The sequence below is a fragment of the Nicrophorus vespilloides genome, unplaced genomic scaffold (assembly GCF_001412225.1).
Source record: "Nicrophorus vespilloides isolate i.1.1-1 unplaced genomic scaffold, Nicve_v1.0, whole genome shotgun sequence".
NCBI classification, from domain to species: domain Eukaryota; kingdom Metazoa; phylum Arthropoda; class Insecta; order Coleoptera; family Silphidae; genus Nicrophorus; species Nicrophorus vespilloides.
The window spans coordinates 15,129-32,820 of record NW_017099980.1 but is presented as its reverse complement, the minus strand read 5'-3'; the positions used below and the strand labels follow the sequence as shown (position 1 = coordinate 32,820).

Sequence of the window (17,692 nt, the reverse complement as noted above, 5' to 3'; positions counted from 1 at the left end):
AACTCAAGTACATAAAAACTATGGATTTGTTAAAAATAAAGAGCATTACTAGAGTAAAGAAACATTTAGGGATTATTTAGATTAAAACGTTTACCAATTTTTAGTGGAATTTTTATTTGTTTTGGCGCTCAGTCGGCTTCCCCTAAATTTAAAAAATAACTGTCATGCGTGTAACTTGTAGGTTGTTGTGATGTTAATTCTTTTTATAATTTTAATTAAATTGTTTATGATAACTTCCATGCGAAAGGTAAATCAATTCCATATATAATTATGTGATGTTTAATGAATTATTGTAGTTCTAGATGTGTTTGCAATGACCTCTCCTAACAATAGCACAGTGGTTGACCAGGAGGAGGACATACATTTATCTGATGAAGAAGGTGGCATACGAATAGATGGAATTTATATTCCACCTCCACCAGTGCCCTACTGCAGTGTGGAAAATAAGGGACCTCGATTGATCATCACAAAAATCACAAATAACTTTTTCAAAAGTTATGGCACCAATAGGATCTTGGGTCCATTCCACAAGTGCTTCAATTCAATTGTTGGACCCAATGGAAGTGGCAAGAGCAATGTTATTGATTCTATGTTATTTGTGTTTGGCTATAGGGCTACCAAAATCAGGTCCAAGAAACTTTCAGTATTGCTCCATAATTCAGTGAAATATCCCAACATCACATCTTGCACTGTAGCAGTTCACTTTGCAGAGATCATTGATAAGGTTTGATGAAAATATATGTTGAATAATTGTTTAATATAATCAAAAAAAATTGTAGGAAGGTGATGAGTATGATGTAGTCCCAAACAGTGAGTTTATTGTAGCAAGAACAGCAAATAAGGATAATTCATCTTTTTATACATTGAATGGCAAAAAGACACTGTTCAAGGAAATTGGGACTTTGCTAAAAAAACATGGTATAGACTTGGATCATGACAGGTTTTTGATTTTACAGGTAATTTAGTTTTTGTTAATTATGTGTTGATACATTACCTATAATTTTGACAAAATTTAAGGGTGAAGTTGAGCAAATATCTTTGATGGCTGCAAAAGGAACGGATTCTGAACCAGGTATGCTTGAATATCTGGAGGATATAATTGGAACATCCAGATACAAGGTTCCACTCGCGCAATTAATAAATAGAGTCGAAAGTTTATCGGAACAACGGGTGGAGCGGTTGAACCGTTTGAAGCTTGTTGAAACCGATTTGAAAAGCTTGGAGGGACCAAAGGATCAGGCTGTGGCATACCTGAAACTAGAAAACGATATAGTCGTTAAGAAGAACTTGTTGCTCCAGAAGAATGTGTAAGAATACTTTGTATGATTATTTAAATCTTAAATCATTAAAGAAATGTCGTAGATCGCTTTTCGCAGAGAACATCAAGAAATCTGAAGAGAATAAATTGGAAATAGATGTTGTTGTTGAAGAGATAACGGAGAAGCTGAATAATATAGCGTCTGAGATCAAATCCGTAACAAATTCTCTCGATAAGGTAGCAACGGACTATGAAAAACTGAAGAACAATAAAGAAAAATTGAAAGAAGCATTCGCCATGGCGAACAACGAGGATCTGAAACTGCAGGAGAACATGCGTCTGGCTAATAACAAGAGGAAAAAATTGAAGCAGAATTTGATCGCAGAGGAGAGCCGGTTCGAATCATATCAGAAAAACCCCGAAGACGTCGAGAAAGAAGTCAAAGTTTGCGAGGAAATGGCCGAAAAGATGTCCCAGAAAAAGGAAAAGTTGCAAGCGGATCGCGTTGAGATGCTGAAAAGTCTGGTCGATGCCACTAAAGAGTTGCAGGAGAAGAAAAAAGACATGGAAAACGATTTGGCAGAATTAAAGAAAAGTCTCAATGCACTCAATACTACAGTAAGTAGTTATTACTTGAGTAACAATTCAATATTAAAACATGTTTTCTTTTATTCTAGTATACTGTTTCCGCATCTGAATTGAATCTGTATGTGAGAGATCAAGAGAGTGAGAGCAAAAAATTGCAGAATATTAAGCAGAGTTATGAATCGGTTGAGAGTAAAATACAGCAATACTCGGCGGAAATAGAGAAACTTAAGAAGATGTTGCCAGAGAACGAAGCGAATCTTAGTAAAGCCAATAAAGAGTTGCAAGCAATTAAAGTTGACGAAGGGAATGTGATCAGGGACGTGAATAAGAAACGATCTATGTTGGAGGAAAAAAAGTCTGCGATGCAAGCGACTAGATCCAGAGGACGCGTTTTGGATGCTTTGATGAGACAGAAAATCGAAGGAAATTGTCCTGGACTCTTCGGTCGATTGGTAAAGAATATTGATTATATTTTAAACAATTTATTATATATTTATTGGGAATTTTTAGGGTGATTTAGGAGCAATTGATGGGAAATACGATGTGGCAGTGTCCACGGCTTGTGGACCTTTGGATAGTATAGTCGTCGATACAGTGGAGACCGGTCAATGGTGCATTGAGTTTTTGAAGAAACATGATATAGGCAGGGTTACCATTATCGTATTAGAAAAACAAGAGCATTTGAGAAGACATTACCAAACCCCTCTACAAACGTAACTACTAATATACAGTTTTATTGAAAGATTTTATAATTGTTCAATTATTGTTTTAGACCAGAAAATGTGCCAAGGTTGTTTGACCTAATTCGCGTAGAAGATGAAAGGATTAAACCTGCGTTTTACTATGCGGTGAGAAATACTCTTGTAGCCAAAGATTTAGATCAGGGATCCAGAATTGCGTATGGTGCTCAACGTTTCAGGGTAGTAACACTTGGTGGAGATTTAATTGAATTGACCGGTAAGTTAGCAAAAGAGTTTAATGCAAGATCAGTGGATTTAATTAAATATGTATAGGTACAATGAGCGGTGGTGGTAGACAAGTTAGCCGTGGCAGAATGGGTCAATCTGTGGCCGTGTCCAACATTGATCCAAAGGAATTGGAAAGCATTGAGGATGAAGTAAACGAACTTCAACATAAGTTGCGGCAGATACAGCAGAAACAACCGATCCTGGAAAACACAGTCAGCGATTTGAGTTCGCAAATCAATCAGATGAATATTTCTTACCAAAAATTCAACATGCAATTAACTGTAAGTTAAAATTCACTTATCTGAAACTTTTAATTAATTAAATCTTCTCATAGTCTTTGAAAAGGGAAAAACACTTGTTGACCGACCAATTGCAAAATCAAGAGAAAACTGCGGCGAAAACCAAAGCCGATCCTTTGAAAGTCAAAGAAATGACGAGTCTGGTTGAGGAAAAGAAGGCTGCGTATGAGGAATCTTTAGATGCAGTGAACTCTCTTCAAACAGAAGTTACCGAAATTAATGATGAAATTAATCGACGTACTCAAGGCAAAGTAGAAGTGATCGATAAGAATATTAAAGAGACGACGAAATCCATTGAGAAGTTCAAGACAGAAATAACGAAGTTACGAGTCGGATTAACCACTGCCGAAAGGTAAATCAAATCATTTTTAAAAGAAAAATCATAATTTAATGTTTTTTACTTAGGAATTCTCAAAAGTCTGCCAAATTAATAGAAACCATGAAACAAGATATTACGAACGAGGAAAATTCGATGAAATCCATGAAAGTTAAGAGAGAGGAAATCGAGGAAGACGCAAAGAAGTTGCTCAAGTGTCTCGAAGAAGTCAACGTAGATTTGAGTAGTGGAGAGGAAGATTTTTCAGGTAATTACATTTTTTTTCTATAGCAGCAATTTTATTTAATTCCGTTTTGTTTTCTTATAGAATATAAAGCTAAAATTTCTGAACTGACCAAGACGGAAAATAAAATAAAAGGCGAAAAGATAGAGATAGATCAGAAGTTGAAGGATGTGACGGAAAAGTTGGAGGATAGCAGAGGAAAAGTGAATGTTTTGAAATCGAAAATTAAGCAATTACGGTTGCAATCGATTCCAGATGAAACTATTGGGGAGCTGAAAACGTACAGTGAGGAGGAACTGGAAGAGATCGAGTTGAACACGATACAAAGACAGTTAAATGTATACGAGGATGAGTACAAGAAAGCCAATCCCAATCTGGAAGCTATTGTCGAGTACAAGAACAAGCAGACTGTCTTCATTAAAAGGACGGAGGCGCTGCTGGAGATCACCGAACAGAGGAATAAAGTACGCGGTTACCACAACGATTTACACGCGCGCAGGAAGCAGGAATTCGTGACGGGCTATAACATCATTAAGATGAAGGTGAAAGAGATGTACCAGATGATCACGATGGGCGGGGATGCGGACTTTGAGATGCTCGATACCTACGATCCCTTCAACGAAGGCATTCAATTCAGGTAAGCAGTAATTACGTGAATTTAATTCATATAATACGACGATTTTCCGTAGGGTGAGACCTCCGAAGAAAACGTGGAAATTGATAACGAACTTGTCGGGCGGCGAGAAAACCCTATCCTCGTTGGCTCTGGTTTTCGCTTTGCATTACTACAAACCATCACCGCTGTACGTGATGGATGAAATCGATGCAGCATTGGACTTCAAAAACGTGTCGATTGTAGCGAACTACATCAAGGAGCGCACTAAAAACGCCCAGTTCATAATCATCTCGCTAAGGGCGAACATGTTCGAACTATCCGACCGCATGATTGGAATCTACAAGATCTTCAACATCACCAATTCCGTGGCTCTGAATCCAAAGAGCTTCGACCAAAACCGTACTGCACATTCGGAAGAAACGAACGACCAAAACGACGTTGTACTTCAGAACGAAGTTGTACAGAACGGCAGTTTATTAAATACGTCCGTAACAGCAACAGCAGCCAATTCCTAAATTGTTTTCAGATTTTATTCTCCAAATATTTTTTTTTTCTTTTTAATATTTTACAAATAAAACCAGTTATGTTTTGTATAAAGAAATGGAAATTTTATTTTAGACTTCTTCGAGAAACAGAAAACAAAACACATACCTTATACAAATATATATATAAAAAAGAACAATCTTAATTAATTATAATTGTGATTATAATAAGAGAATAAGCAACAACGAAAATGGTGTCAAATGTAGTAGTTTCATGGTCCAAAATAAACACAGAATAGGAAGATATATAAATATATCAAATAGGCGAACGGCGATTTAACAAAAAAAATAAATAGAAAAATAATTTACAAAATACATTCTTCTTTAAAGCTATTATTATTATTTCTCTCGAGTCCGTGTGGGAGGGATGTTGCAACACATTGTATATATATATGTATATAGATCAGTTGTATGTTTGATGGTACCCGCCATTTTTTCCCTTTTGTTTATAACATTTTGAACTTAATTCCAACAAACACATAAAATATACTCTAAACAAAAATAACAATAAATATATCATGCATCATGCAAACGTAAATTAGAGTTATTACATAGCGAAAGGAATTAGATGACCGTCATCTGGTCATCACTTCGCCGCAAAGATCGGATTGAACACTTGCGGAAAGTCGTTAACTAGTGTCTCCATGAACTGATTGGTCAAATTCTCGGATTCTGTAATTTTGAATTAGATAAAGGATTGAAGAAATTATATTAAATAATATAGGTATTAGAAGAAAAAAAACACTGACCTTTGTCGGAAAACTGCTTGTTGGAATAGATATGAACTATTACTTTGCTAACGCTCTCCAGGTGTGTTCTTAAAACAGGATTCTCCTCCTTGTAGAGCTTGAATAAACATTTAACTATAGCCTCGTTCTCTTGGAAATCCGTCTTGAGCGGTAAATGTTGGATGAGCACCTCGAAGACCTGATCCAAAGGTACTAGACTCGAATTGTTGATGATCATTTTGGCTAATGCACTGCAAATATTGTCCATAGTACCCGCATGCGATTCCTTCGTTATCATCATCGACAGTCCAACCAAAATATCCGAATATTTCCTATAGTGCAGTATTAAGGAATAACATATTCAAAGTTAAAGTTTTGCAAAATAATTAAGAAGTACGCCTCTCAAGAATTGATATAAAAAGGATACGAATACAGGCAATCCCTTCCATGGAAAATCATTTCGCCTAATCCATATACCGAATTGTTGCGAACCTCTTCACTGGAATCTTTCGTTCCGGCTTCCCAGAGATGCAACAACTGCGGCACAAACTTCTCCACATAGGTGCTCAATGGCTTCATGCATTCTGCTAGAGTACCATAAGCAAAAGATCTTTGGCTGATGCTAATAGTGTTTTTCTAAATTAAAAAAAAAATAGAATTAATATAGACAAACAAAAATAAGATTGCAAGCACTTACAGCACGAATTGTTAACAATTGAAGAATGTTGGGGAAATAGCAGAAGAAATCGTCCGGCCTGAGAGCGTTACCAAACTTTGGTATAACTTCACCCGCACATTCTAGGAGTAGTTCTGTCTGCTCTGATTCCTCTTCATTCATAACACCTTCAGCACCAACGTCATGATCTTGACAAACAGTCTAAAAATACAGATTACAGAATAAACAAAAACTTCTTTATGAGCAAGATAAAAAAAAATACCTTGTGAGTTAAAATATCAATAACGCAATTCATGATTGCTTCCCGGTGTCCATCACCGACCAACACGTCGCCTTTAATTTCCTCCAAAAGATTGGCAAATGCGTTTAAGGCATTCATGACAATGTTCTGTTCTTCGTCTGACCTGATCAGTTCGGAGCATTTTGGAATGAACATTTGCAGAGCTTTGTACAAAGCATCCTTTCCGGTGTTTGCAGAATAAAGGGTGATGCAGAATTGTTCAAGTGCCAAAATAGCCGCGATCCTGATATCATCTTGGGGATAGTTTACCAGTTTGAAGATTTCCTCGAAGCTCTTATCCATGAACGGTAAGTAATCGGAACCCATATGCTTGCAAATTTCAGTAATCGACAAGCAGGCTTGTTCTTTCTCTTCATTGTAAGAGTTCTCCACGGTATACCTACATTGCGTGTCGTCGCTGCTCTCACTTTCACCGTCGATATCCTCTTCACCATTATCGGAGTCCGAAAGTTCATCGTAAATATCCAACCCGTCGGTTTCTTCATCCACATAGTGAGCCTAAAGCAATAAAATATAAATAAAGAAAACTTATACAAATAAATATTACAATTTTATAATCAAATCTAAATGTATATTTCAAGTGATGCAAAACTAGAACAGCAATAGAAAATCTTAATTGAAATTTCCTGTTTAGAATTTTATACACATGAATTTGATTATTTCAAGAACACCAGTTCTGATAATGTGTAGAAAAGTAAGAGGTTTATTATCTTTGTAACTACTATTAAAAACGGAATGCTGAAAGCTTTCAAATTGGAACTGATCCAAATTTAAGTAATACCGCCTTTATATATATTTGAAATAACTCGAGGTTGTCTGATTTATAGCAAATTGCTATTTTTTTATATAAGCAAGAATATTTTACTAGATAAACACAAACAGCACTTACAATAATTCCGTCACTACTTTGAATGGTGTTGATCATGGCTCCGATAATTGTATGCAGATCCCCAGAAATGTCGCTTTTCATAACGCTGCATAAAGCAGCGAAAAGAGGATACAGACTTTTCCTAACATCAGGGTCATCGGTTTCGCTCAGAATCTTTAGAGCAGTTTGCAATGTCTGCGGTGCCAATGGCTTAAAATGTTCCGGTTCAATATTATCAACAATACTGGCCAAACATTCTAAACAAAGTAAATAGATATTAATAACGTGTTTATCGCAGACATATTTATGTTAAGAATTGAGAGTATTTGAAAATTTTAATTACCTAAGGCATATGATTGCAACTCGATGAGATCTCCATTAGGATCGGCGTTGATGTAAATCGTTAAAATCTCCATAAGTTTATCGAAGTAAGGTAAAATCTTATCCTTGACTGCACAGGCGACAGAGTCTAAAGTGCTCAGCGCTAATCGTTTGAGTTTTAAAGACCAGCTGTTAGGATGTAATGCAACTAATAAGGTATCCATGAGTGTGGGTAGGAAAGGTAAAAGACCATCATCCAGATGCATGCAGAAACTTTGTAAGGCATAGAACATCCTCTCGAGCCCATTTGGTTCAGGCTTGTTCTGGCCCATTGAAGAGTAGACTTGTGTTAAATGTTCAAAGAACACAGGCAACAGCTCAGCTGAATACTGGCTGATCTCAGGTTGCAAATGTTCAGAGAATTGTCCTAAAGCAAAAAATGCGGCATTCCTGACGACGACGGTCGGATTCCTGATGCCATTGTAGATGCACTTCAGGAAAGACTCCAAGTATTTGTTCCTAATATGCTCCGAGCAGCCTTCGGCAAGTACAGCCAAAGCGAGGTACGCAGCTTTCTGGGCGTAAACATCGTTGGTCTGCAAAGCAGGTTCAATTCTGGTCAGTATGAAAGGTACGACCTTCTCGGGCGGCACGTACAGTGCGATTAGGTCTAAGGTCTGAGCTGCTACCGTCGTCGAGGTGAACTGATCGGGATCACCTTCAAAGTACTCTTCGTTAATATCATCCTCCGGTTGATGCGCCATCAATTGCATGACGACATCGATGATCGGTTCGATCAGTTTATTCTTCTGGACAACCTTGCTCTTTGAGCGGATCAACCAGCCAACTACTCCAATTGCCTTGATCTGAACACTAACATCACGCTCCTTGTTGCTGCCGATTTGCAAGCACATCTCAATTACAAGCCTCACATGTGGAACAATCACAGCTACGGCGTATTCAATCAACTCTTCAATGAGCTCGAACATTTCGCACGCGCGTTTCTCGTCATTTTGCGAGAACAAGTTGATCACTTCCAGCACGCGGGGCAACAACCCGTGGTAAATGTTAATCATCTACAACAAAACACAGGAAATTACGTCATCGAAATGGCATTGTTTTGTTCAGTATACATGATTCAGTTAACCAAGCGAAAAGATGAACAAATTAAATATTATTTTCAACTTAGCACATACATTTTAGGCTCAGTCGATAATTTAGTTTTATTCAAATCTTATAAGAAAAATGAATTTATAAGTGAAGAAAGATTTTAATGTTTAACTTATAAATTATCATCAATAACCGATTACAGTCAAAATATATATGTAATTTTGGTTATCAAACCCATTGCCGTTTCAAGTTTGATATCGTTTCTATATCACGTTTCTATTTAATAAACATTAATTTATAAACAAGACGCGAATGAATCCATCATGTGAACTTAAAAAAAACGATAAGGTTACATCCTCTTTGATATAAAATAAATATTTCGTAATAACATATCAATGTAACATGTAACACGTAATTTGTTTCAATACCTGTTGGTGTCCTCCAATGACAGAAACTAAATTCTTCATGGTGATGACTGTGTAGTAAGCCAAATTTGAGCTCAAATCTGGCAATCCATTCAGGATATTGATGAAGAGTCTAGCCATCTCCTCTGAATGCTCAATGTAACTTTCCTTAGATATCTCAGTCATAATAGATAATGTATACATTCCAAGCTAAAAATATGCAATAATTTTTCTATTAGTGTGATGTAATTCATACAACTGTGTTATAAATAGCATATGTTTAATTGAGCTGTAAACAGGCTTGACTCATAACACAAATGAATTCCAAAATGAACCAATGAGTCATGGCTTAATCAAGTAAATTACCTCTTTATCTAAAAGGTTGTCACTTCTGCACAGTTGATCTATGAATTGCAAAACCTCAGGCCATGTCTTGTTTGGGAACTCATGTTTTCCCAGGAGCCCAATGAATTGGGCAATGGAATTCTTCACCAACTTTTCAGGTTCATTGACCAGAGCTTGCAACATACCCCCCTTGATTCTGAAGACATTAATATAATTATTAATTATGTTCAATTATTTTTTTATATGGAATTGCTACCTGTTGCGAGTTTCCGCGTCCACTTTGGACCATTGATGTTTCTTAGCTAGTTTTCTGCGTAAGACGACGGCGGCAGTTTGCCGGACTTGAGGGCTGCCAGATGATACCAAGATGTCACAGAGAGCACCAATCGCCCCGGGCTTTTTGAAAGCCTCCTTGAGTTCCTTAGTACCCTAAACATGGTTAAGTACAATTAAAACCTGTCGATAGGTTGTTTGGAACGTATTAAAAGCACGTGCGGTCGTATAGGTTAGGAGGACAGCGCAGACTTAGCGGCGCTCCGGCTTAATGTCATGGACTCACCTGCTGTATGACATTGCTGTCTGCGACCAGCAATTTCTGCAAGATTTGTTCCATTTCAAAGAGAAATAATAAGCTTAAAATAAAGACAATAAAAGTCCGGCAATGATGCCACGCCTGGCCACGCTACACACTTCACCAACAAGAAACAGACGACAAACGTCAAAGTTTAGCCGACTTTAAATGCACTTAAAAACCAGACACAGTATTACCACCATTGATTAGATGACTACAAAAATACAAGTACCACACGACAAACATTACAATAGTATTTGGAAAAATGATATTATTGAGGAAGAAAAACACAATTCAAAATTAAATAATCACGCAATTGGAACGCAATTAAATCAACGATTAACTCCAAATGCATCTATTCCAATTAGGTTACGAAGTTCTTAAAATTATATAAATTATAGCAGTCACCGAAATGTCATTGGGTCATTGCTATCTCTGATCAAACATGATGCAGAAATTAAAATAATAAAGCGCAAATGAACTGGAAATAACCTAAATCTCAATAAGGATAACAATGAATCCGAGAAAGAAGCGATTGAAGAAATGCAAGTGAAACGCATGAAATGATGGCCAAGTGGTGGACGTGTATGTATCTCGTTTTCGCCTTTGCCGTTTCGCGAAGTTTCTGTGATACTTTTGATGGTGAAGAGCAGGAGGACAATTTGGAGTCACCGCTGTGCTGTAACCTTACAACCACAGAGAAACTAGAGATTGAGTACTCCTCCAAAGCTGTCGAGAATGAATACATAGTTACATTTGATGGATATTATAAGAACCAAGCAAGAGCCAGTTACATCAATGCAGCACTCAACAATTCCGGGATCAAGAAATGGAAAATCCTTTCCAGAGAGAATCCTGCCAGCGATTACCCAAGTGACTTTGATGTGGTGATTTTGGAGGATACAGAAATATTATCAGGTTTGTTTTGTGGGTTTATTATTAATTAACAATTATATAATATCTAATTCTTATAGGATTGGATGCATTGAACGATCATCCTTCTGTGAAAAGAGTGACCTCACAGCGCATGGTGCTTAGAACATTGAAGTTTATTAATAAGAATGAATATATTAGAACAGGAAGAAACAGTTTGTCACAGAACAGCCAATTTTGGCAGGCAACAGGGAGACATACAAGCAGAAGACTGCTGAGAGCAGTACCTAGACAAATTACGTCAGTGCTACAAGCTGATGCACTATGGAATATGGGAATTACAGGGAAAGGTGTTAAGGTGGCCGTGTTTGATACTGGCTTGTCGAAGACGCATCCGCATTTTCGGAAAATCAAAGAGCGAACGAATTGGACCAACGAGAAAACTTTGGACGACGGTTTGGGGCATGGCACATTCGTTGCTGGTGTCATCGCTTCGAGCAAAGAATGTCTAGGTTTCGCACCTGATTCGGAGTTGCATATCTTCAGGGTGTTCACCAATAATCAGGTGTCGTACACGTCATGGTTCTTAGACGCGTTCAACTATGCTATTTTAAAGAAAATCAACGTTCTGAATTTGAGCATAGGTGGACCGGACTTTAAAGATCATCCCTTCGTTGATAAAGTCTGGGAGTTGACGGCCAATAAAGTTATCATGGTCTCTGCGATTGGAAACGATGGTCCTTTATACGGAACACTTAACAATCCGGCAGATCAAATGGACGTGATTGGTGTAGGAGGGATTAACTTTGAGGATCAAATCGCCAAGTTCTCATCTAGGGGAATGACTACTTGGGAATTACCACAAGGTAATTAATGCACATTCTTAGATAAATAACGTATTAATTTGTTGTTTTTTTTAAGGATACGGACGCGTTAAACCTGACATTGTAACATACGGAGCTAATGTCAGGGGCTCCAATATCAAAGGAAGTTGCAGATCTCTATCCGGAACAAGCGTGGCTTCACCGGTAGTTGCTGGTGCCGTCACGTTGTTGGCAAGCGGTGTTCTCCATCGAGAAGAAGTGATAAATCCCGCTAGTATTAAGCAAGCGTTGATGGCTTCGGCACGAAGATTGCCAGGTGTAAATATGTTCGAGCAGGGTCATGGCAAATTGAATTTAGTAAAAGCATATCAAATTTTAAGCAGTTACAAACCACAGGTACCATTACACCAGAATCACTTTATGTGCACTTTTTCATTCTGTTTAATTGTTTTAGGCAAGTTTAAGTCCTAGTTATATTGATTTAAGCGAATGTCCGTACATGTGGCCGTATTGCACGCAACCTCTGTATGTTGGAGCGATGCCTGTTGTTGTTAACGTGACTATTCTGAACGGTCTAGGCGTTTCAGGCAAGATTGCCAGCAAACCGCAATGGTATCCGTACACCCCGCAGCAGGGTCAATTGCTGGATATAGCCATATCCCATTCAGAACTTCTTTGGCCATGGTCTGGATGGTTGGCGGTCAGCTTTTCTGTGAACAAGGATGGCGCAAATTACGAAGGTTTGGCGCAGGGACATATCAGCTTAACAATCGAATCTCCTCCAGCACACGGCGAAACAGAACCAAAGCAAACTGTTATTGTTCTTCCAATAAGGTAAATATTGATTTTTATAGATCATTTCACTTCTTTTGTACTTCTAGTTGCATAAAAACAAACTCAAAAATAATATAAGTTAACAGATCATAAACGTTTATTTTCTTTTGCAGAGCTAAAATAATACCAACTCCTCCACGGAACAAGCGTATCCTTTGGGATCAGTACCACAATTTGCGTTATCCGCCTGGTTACTTCCCCAGGGATAATCTGAAAGTAAAGAACGATCCGCTCGACTGGAACGGCGATCACATACATACAAACTTCAAAGACATGTACCAGAATTTGAGAAATGCTGGGTACTACGTAGAAGTTCTAGGCTCCTCGTTCACGTGCTTCGACGCCTCTCAGTACGGTTCGCTATTAATCGTGGATCCAGAGGAGGAGTATTTCCCTGAAGAAATTGCTAAATTGAAGAGAGACGTGGATGCTGGTTTGTCTGTTATTATATTCGCGGACTGGTATAACGTAACCGTTATGAGGAAGGTAAAGTTCTACGATGAGAACACTAGGCAGTGGTGGATGCCGGACACGGGCGGATCCAATGTTCCGGCGCTGAACGACCTTCTCGCCTCCTGGGGCATCGAGTTTGGAGATCGAGTTTTCGAAGGCGGTTTCAAGTTGGGTGACCATGATATGGTGTACGCATCTGGTACGAGCATCTCCAAATTCCCAGCCGATGGTTTGATCATATCGAGGCAATTGAAGGACCAAGGAGAACAAGTACGTCTTGTTTATTAAAAACTGATATAAATTCTCATATAATTTATTATTTATTTCTAAATTTCTCGGATAAATTCAAATGTTGTGTTAAATTTATGTTTTTCTCTTTCTTTGTAGATTGTGACTGAAAACGATGGAAAGGAAAAGCACGAGGTTCCAGTCCTCGGTTTGCTTCAGAGTAAAGCGACGGAGAAGAGCGGAAGGATAGTGGTGTACGGTGATTCGAATTGCATAGACGCCAGTCACTTGGAGCAACCGTGCTACTGGATGCTGGACGCAATCCTCGAGTACACCTCAACCACGCACCTTCCGTCCGTATTCAAAGACAACGCCATGAAGGACTTCTCCAGCAGGGTTTCGACGGACGTACCGCAACGGATGGAAGGCAACAGACTGTTCCGATACTCGAAGGTTCTCGAAGGTCATTTAGGTGAATCTCAGGCCAGAGCTCTTCCGCAGTGTCCGCACTTGGTGTACGCTCACGCGGTGCCGTTAAACATATCCGCCCCCACGGACTTTTATCAATCCCAAAAACTGTTATCCCTCATGGAGGAATCCGCCTTACCCGTAATTAAAGTTAATAATTTCGTAAGAGGTACGTAGAACCACCACACATTAGATCAACGTTGCGTTGTAATATGCAAAATAATACAACTCCAGCTTACAAATTGAACCCCCAATATCGTTACGTAATAATGACTGTGTGTCTGTATATGTGTGTTGTGTATTAGATGCGTCCGGGCAAGATAGTGTAGAGGAAGACATTTGGAATTGGCGCCAGAAGCAACACGACCCGTCGTCGCAAGTTACGAAACCGGAGAACTTTAATCTCACCTCGATTTTGCTAGTATGCCTCACCTTGGTCGTAATCTATCTGTGCGTTCGATGTTACAAACAGAGACCGAAACCGAAGCGACGGAAACCCAGGATCAAACGTCTACTAAGTATCCTGCAGTGTGGCCGAGTTCCGGCCGTCTAGCGTGCTTAATTACATAATTTCTTTTACCTTATCTCTCTCTCAATCTCTATTAATTGTGTTATTTTCTTTTTAATTTTATGTACGAATAGGAACAAATTAATTTTTAGTTTTATATACTTCACAATTTTTATGAATATATTATATATATATATTTGAAAGAAAGGAAAAGAACAACAGCAGAGAATACGAGAAGAATAAGAAATATTTTAATTTTGTGATATATTTTTTAATGTGATTTACACCGTGTATTTTTACATACATATATATATATACTATATTTTTTTGTATGTCCTTATAAGAAAAAAAAAGACCCTTAAATCCTAACATCACAACACACATTTTATACGTTATTACTTTTTATTTTATACATATTTAATTTAGCCCTAAAGGTTACCTAATTACGATTACATTATTTATTATTATTATGAATAATAAAACGCAAATTTCTTTCACAATCAGGAGTAAATATTATTGTTCCATTACAATTCAGATTTTCATTGATTTCGGTCATTATTATTAAAAAGTTTAAAACAAATATTTCTTATCATTAAACTTTATATTCTAAAGCATTGTGCATAAAAGATATGATCTTTCTACATATTTAATGCTTGTATATAAATGGTTTAAGAGCTAATGTCTGAAGACTTACAATTAAGGTCAATTTACATTTAAATACGCTTATTATTTCAATTGGACTTTTGGCAACAACAACAAAAGTATAATTTGAAGAGATTCTTTAATTCAATTATATCAATATACAGGAAAGTATCGATTTTTTAAAAATATATGCCAGTACCACATATATCTTTCTACCCTGCACCTCCACCCTTGTTAACTTCGTCAATTATTTAAAACAAATCTGTATTCCATAATTCAGAATAATACAACATAAATTTCTATAATTTCCCAAATATTAAGTTTCTCTTTGATTGACAATTAGTTGTACTAATTGTATTGTCGATTCACAATGGGTTCACAAATATAGATAATAAAGTGTACAGATATTACATCCGACACGAATCCTTATCTTTCTTTTTTTTTCAATATTTGTCTGAGTCATACTGTTCGTATGGTCGAGGGGATTTTGTTGAACACTTGGTGTGTATTATTATTATTTTTTTAAGCAAAGAAAAACGAAATAAAAATGAAAGCGAGACTAGATTACGCATTTGCCGTTCGTTAATCACTCGCGTGTGTGCACTTATTACTAATTCCCCACAAAATATGTACGTCAAACAGTGATTTCCTTTCGTATTCTTAGTAAGTTTGCTTTTCTGGAGTGTTCGGATTAATCTATGTCACATTTAAAGGTAATCTAGTTCGTATCTCACACAATAAAACGACCAAAAACTTATATCTAATTCGTGGCTGTATAAACGGCAAATAATATAGTTCAACTCATTGAATTATTTTCTTCGGTACATTCACTTTCTCCTCGAACACCTCATGCGTTCATTTCATACTTTATTACGATAACGTTTTTAATTATTGACTTTATTGAGATATCAGTGCTTCAAGAACAATCGAATTATTAACAATGAATTTTATTTTCCTGTTGCATCTTAAAACAGATTTTAAATCTCAATTCATTATTTATTTAACGAAAATACGTTTAAATATAGTGGAACCTCGCTTAACGAGTTTATTTTGTTCCAAAATATCCGGATTTATACTCGTATAGTGAAACATATTCAAAAATACACATAATAAAAAAAAAATGTAGCAGGCGCGCGCGGGACTTCTCTTCTCATCGTCACTCGTTGTGCGAAATGTCGCTCGTTAAGCGAGTCATTTTGCTTACAATTCACTTTGCTCGTTAAGCGAGGCACCACTGTACTTCAATATATTGATATCATCCATCTACTAACCTCTACGCACATTGCTTAACTACCGATAATATCTGACGTTTCACAAATTATAAAATTGCTTATTCTGTCATTTTACCAAACATTGTTAAATAAACAAAGTAGTTAATTTAATGTAAATTACCTTACGAATTCTTGAAGTCAGAAAAAATGTTGAAGTTAAGACAAATTTAATTGCAACGCAGTTTCTCTTTTCATTTCAAATATTTCAAGAATGCAATTTTTGTATTTTGATATTATGTCGAAAATGATAATTTTGTTTTCACGGCAATCTCGATAATTGCAAATACTTTCCGAAACAAAAGTGAGATAACTTTTATTTTACGTGATCGCAAACAAACACAATGCAAAGTGTAAGTCAACTACATTCATTTAGAATTAGTCAATAGCGTCGAAACACAATAAGATTATGATTATTTGATTAATTATTTCGTAAAAATTGAAGTAATGCAATTACGAAATAATTAATTTTGATTATTCTATTTCAAATTTGTTTCCTATACATACTATGTAATAATTAATAATTCTTTAATTATTAAACAATAACTTTTTTTTTACAAAATTATGTAGTGTGTTAAAACTTTAGTAATTAACTAATTAACTTAATCTTCTTAATGACTAAATATGATATATGTATCAAAATTAATAAATATCATTTTTATTGACAGTAATTGCATTACTTCAATTTTTACGAAATAATTAATTTTGATTATTCTATTTCAAATTTGTTTCCTATACATACTATGTAATAATTAATAATGCTTTAATTATTAAACAATAACTTTTTTTTACAACATTATGTAGTGTGTTAAAACTTCAGTAATTAACTTAATCTTCTTAATGACTAAATATGATATATGTATCAAAATTAATAAATATCATTTTTATTGACAGTAAAATTGTATGCAATATGTTTATGTAGAAACGTTGTAATAAAAGAAGGAGAAATATTTCGTCATTGAAGTCCAACAGTTTCCAACAAATTTATTGATAAAAGTAACAAAAAAAAAAGAATAAATCTTCAAAACATTGAAATTTCGAAAAACTTTGAATACAAAGTTTTGAACTAATTTTAAATATATATTAACCATATTTTTCATTTGCAAAATTTCGTGAATAATAATAATATCTAAAAACTTTCCAATCATGTCAACATAATAACTGTGTTATACACATATCGATAGAATCGTGTCCGCCTAATTACACAGATAAGAATCGATGCGGCGCTGTGATTTAATAATAATTTCGATTTAATTGGAATTCGATTCGACGTTGCAGGCGAAAAACAAAAACGATGAATAATTTCAGGATAACTGGAAAAAAAAAAGAAGCTGCGGCTCGTGCGATTTCGGTTAGCTGATAGTATTCATACCACTGCACCGTTTTCCCCATCCAATTTGCCAATAAATAAAACGGCATCCGATAAACCGGTGAGCCGT

General features: G+C 36.3%; 3 protein-coding genes across 4 annotated transcripts; 2 read left to right on the top strand and 1 right to left on the bottom strand.

Annotated features, from left to right (window-relative positions):
* Positions 1-169: 169 nt before the first annotated feature.
* Positions 170-4,857, top strand: LOC108566474 (structural maintenance of chromosomes protein 4). The gene is made up of 13 exons (XM_017926370.1): positions 170-247; positions 297-724; positions 780-956; positions 1,018-1,307; positions 1,363-1,876; positions 1,936-2,298; positions 2,357-2,559; positions 2,619-2,803; positions 2,860-3,095; positions 3,149-3,465; positions 3,519-3,697; positions 3,758-4,310; positions 4,363-4,857. Exons 2-13 carry the CDS (start codon positions 314-316, stop codon positions 4,802-4,804), a joined length of 3,870 nt encoding a protein of 1,289 aa, XP_017781859.1. The 5' UTR covers positions 170-247; positions 297-313; the 3' UTR covers positions 4,805-4,857.
* Positions 4,858-4,980: 123 nt separating this feature from the next.
* Positions 4,981-10,310, bottom strand: LOC108566475 (importin-4-like). Of its 2 annotated transcripts, XM_017926372.1 has the most exons (12): positions 10,144-10,310; positions 9,841-10,013; positions 9,606-9,780; positions 9,264-9,449; positions 7,748-8,801; positions 7,426-7,661; positions 6,498-7,034; positions 6,257-6,436; positions 5,987-6,195; positions 5,581-5,891; positions 5,383-5,503; positions 4,981-5,322 (listed from the first exon to the last, which is right to left on the bottom strand). In XM_017926372.1, exons 1-11 carry the CDS (start codon positions 10,195-10,197, stop codon positions 5,418-5,420), a joined length of 3,201 nt encoding a protein of 1,066 aa, XP_017781861.1. In that variant the 5' UTR covers positions 10,198-10,310; the 3' UTR covers positions 4,981-5,322; positions 5,383-5,417. The 2 variants fall into 2 exon arrangements, with proteins under 2 accessions (XP_017781861.1, XP_017781860.1); XM_017926371.1 differs by having other exon boundaries at positions 4,982-5,503.
* A 153-nt stretch (positions 10,311-10,463) lies between these two features.
* On the top strand, positions 10,464-14,466 carry LOC108566486 (membrane-bound transcription factor site-1 protease). The gene is made up of 7 exons (XM_017926388.1): positions 10,464-11,073; positions 11,130-11,894; positions 11,950-12,248; positions 12,307-12,686; positions 12,800-13,409; positions 13,527-14,004; positions 14,141-14,466. The coding sequence occupies exons 1-7, from the start codon at positions 10,719-10,721 to the stop codon at positions 14,386-14,388; spliced, it is 3,135 nt and encodes a 1,044-aa protein (XP_017781877.1). The 5' UTR covers positions 10,464-10,718; the 3' UTR covers positions 14,389-14,466.
* Positions 14,467-17,692: the final 3,226 nt, after the last annotated feature.